Source organism: Empidonax traillii, unplaced genomic scaffold, assembly GCF_003031625.1.
Source record: "Empidonax traillii isolate 1590-97213 ecotype Southwest subspecies unplaced genomic scaffold, ASM303162v1 scaffold2490:size23187, whole genome shotgun sequence".
Taxonomy (NCBI): Eukaryota; Metazoa; Chordata; class Aves; order Passeriformes; family Tyrannidae; genus Empidonax; species Empidonax traillii.
In genome coordinates this window covers 1-3,169 of record NW_020957683.1, presented here as the reverse complement: position 1 = coordinate 3,169, position 3,169 = coordinate 1, and the positions used below count along the sequence as shown (strand labels likewise).

General features: G+C 58.4%; 1 protein-coding gene across 1 annotated transcript in view; it reads right to left on the bottom strand.

The window, feature by feature from the left end:
• The window catches only part of OTOF (otoferlin), a 9,007-nt gene extending 6,804 nt beyond the window's left edge, over nt 1–2,203 (bottom strand). Inside the window, exons 1-4 of the mRNA XM_027909882.1 lie at nt 2,092–2,203; nt 1,608–1,786; nt 598–707; nt 170–317 (exon numbers count right to left, since the gene is read on the bottom strand). Of these exons, the coding sequence (XP_027765683.1) occupies nt 170–317; nt 598–707; nt 1,608–1,775 (426 nt within the window). The 5' untranslated portion in view covers nt 1,776–1,786; nt 2,092–2,203. The remainder of the gene's footprint in view (nt 1–169; nt 318–597; nt 708–1,607; nt 1,787–2,091) is intronic.
• Nucleotides 2,204–3,169: the final 966 nt, after the last annotated feature.

Genomic DNA, 3,169 nt, shown 5'->3' with positions numbered 1-3,169 from the left:
GCAATGATCCAAACCCAAAATGCCTTTTGACCCCCCCCCACAATCCCCCAAGTTGTTCCTCAGGGACCAGCACTGGATTTTCCGGCCCCCTGCACTGGAGTCACCCCCCACACCCTGGGGGATTGTCCCCTGACCCTGCCCAGCCCCCCTGACCCCCACCCCTCGGTACCGGGAAGGCGTAGATGAAGATTCCCAGGAAGAGCAGCAGGATGATGAGGATGATGAACAGGATCAGCATCCACTTGTACCTCCTCCACAGGATGTACTTGAGGGTCTTGTAGGGTGAGGTGAACCACAGGAAGGAGGTTTCGGGGCGCCTGGAGCCGGGAAGAGTTCAGAGCTTCACCCTCCTGGATCCCCAATCCCAGCAGCGTGGCCTGAGAGCCCACATCCCTCTGGGAATGAGCCACTCATGGCCTTCCTGGTGGTCCAGACCAGCTGCCCATCCCACCTGGACTGTCCCAGCTCCTCCATCCCCCTGGGAATGTCCCCCCAGCGTCCTCCCTGGTGCTCCAGCCCAGCCCAGCTGGGCACCCCGAATTCCCATTTGCCCCCCGTGCCCCAGGGGGTTGATTTTCCCCCTGGGGGTGTCCTCACTTGGGGTCCTCCAGCCGGGGGTTCATGTTGGGCTCGTCCCGGCCCAGCCCAGCCGGGCGCTCCTCGTGCTCCTGCTCGGCCACGATCTCCAGAGTCATCTCCAGCTTGCCCTGGGGGGGACGGGCAGAGCACAGTCAGAATCCCAAAAAAAGAGGGGAGGGGTGAGAAAGGGGTGGGGTGGAAAAGATGGATTGGGAGAAAAAAATCCGCTTTGAGCAAAGCCCGGAGAGCACCCACGAGGACCACGAGGAAACCAGGAAGAGTCCAGAGATCCCTCAGTGGGCCACTGGGGATACTCCAGGAGATCCCAAATGCCACTGACACCCAGGTTTGGGAAGCTACAGGATCACTGAGCTTGGACAAGACCTCCAAGACCATCAAATCCAACCTGTGACCAACCACCACCGTGTCAACCAGACCACGGCACCGAGTCCAGCCTTTCCTGATTCCCTCAGTCCTGATTCCCCCCTGAACCAAACTCAGGGGTGGTTTTTGTGGAATGGCTCCATTCACCGCCTGGACTCCTTTACCTGGATCACCTGGACCACCAAACCCTCGACCAGGACACATTTCCATGCACCAAAATGGGACATCTGGAGCCTTTCCCTGGTGCTTCTCCTGATCCCCAGGAACAGGTGTGTCCCAGGGTCAGATCCGGTGGCACATTCCAAAACCCACAGTGAAAAAAAATCCCACAATCCAAGTAAAGGGAGAATTTACAGCCCAAAGCTCCATTTCTTGCCCTGACCGTGGCATCCTGCGGGTGCTTGGCCAGGACACCTCCCTCCTCAAAGCTTCCAGGGGATCCTGGAATGGTTTGGCTTGGGAAGGACCTTAAGGATCATCCCATTCCAGACCTTACAGATGTCGAGTTCCACCCCCTGCCATGAGCAGGGACACCTCCCACTACCCCAGGCTGCTCCAAGCACCCATCCAGCCTGGCCTGGGACACCTCCAGGGATGGGGATTTGGAGTGAATCCCATGGGAACACGTGGAGGGGCCTCCTCACCGCCAGGATCTTCTTCTGGTCCTGCTCAGCCCCACAGGGCCACCAGCCCTTGACAGTTTTCTGCTCAAAGAGGGACACAAAGCGGCTGGAGGACACCGTGTCGTCCAGGAGCTCCAGGGAGCACTTCTCGGCCGTCTTGGCGGGTCTGGGCATCCTGTTGAGATCCATCTGGATGGAGCCTGCAAGGAGGGATGTCACAGGTGGGACACTTCAGCGCAAAGGTCCTTAAAAATGTGGACACTTCCCCTGAGGACTCTCCCCTTGTGGCTCCTTCCTGATCTCAGGGAGTTTGGGCCACCCAGACCCCCCAGCTCCAAACCACGACCTCCTCCAGCCCAGGTTGCTCCAAGCCCCGTCCAACCCGGCCTTGGGCACTTCCAGGGATCCAGGGGCAGCCACAGCTTTTCCAGGCCCTGTTTTCCAGGAATTTTTCCCTTCCTGCTGCCCCAGGAGGGATGGAATCAAACCCCCCCCCCCAACTCACCCAAATAGTCATCGAAGGAGAACTTGTCGTTGTCCCAGATCTGCAGGATCAGCTGTGGTGGGATCTTGTTTTCTGTCTTGTCCAAGCTCCAGAAATGCTCCTAAAATCCCACCAGGCAAGAAAAGCAGGGGAAATAAAAGGGCTGTTAGAGGGGGTGGGCAGAACCTGGTTCCTCTCATCCCAGGGAAATCCTGGCACTCCTGGTGTGTCCTGCTCTGGCTCTGCAGGGCTGGAGCCGCAGGACCTCTGGCTCTGTGCAGCTCCTGGATGCTCAGGAAAAGCCAGGATGCCTCTGGAAGGTGAGTTATCACCAATTTATGCCTTCATTTACCGACAATATTTTAGCAAAGGGGCTCCATCAGCTCTCAAATAGGATCCTTTGGAGTGACAGCACCCTATTCCCACAATTCCAGCGAGGATTGGTAACTCTCCAAGGTGAAGGGGCCATAAGTGTTGAGTGCCAGGGCTGCCAAACCTCCCCTTCCTCTTAATTCATGGGAAAATACAGGATTAACACTGAAATCAGCACCTCTGACAGGCAACTCCAGCACATCCCCTCCCTTCTCCTCTCACCTGCACAGTCTGGATTCACCTGGATCCACCACAGCCCTTCTCTGCCCAGCCTGTGCCAGGGACTGCCCACCCTCCCAGCCAGCAATTCCTTCCCAATATCCCATCTGTCCCTGCCCTCTGGCAGTGGGAAGCCATTCCCTGTGTGCTGTCCCTCCATGCCTTGTCCCCAGTCCCTCTCCAGCTCTCCTGGAGCCCCTTTAGGCCCTGCCAGGGGCTCTCAGCTCTCCCTGGAGCCTTCTCTTCTCCAAGGGAACCCCCCCAGCTCTCCCAGCCTGGCTCCAGAGCCATGGAATCCCCCCTGTGCCCCATCCCCACCCTGTCCCCCAGCCCAGAGCACTGAGTGCCACAGCCAGGTCTGCCTTGGACACCTCCAGGGCTGGGCACTCCAAACCTCCCTGGGCAGCCCCTGCCAGGGCCTGACCACCCTTCCCAGAGAGAAATCCCTCCTGATATCCAAAAGGACAGAAGGAGAGAGACCAAAGCACTCCCAGACTCGGGGTTTGTT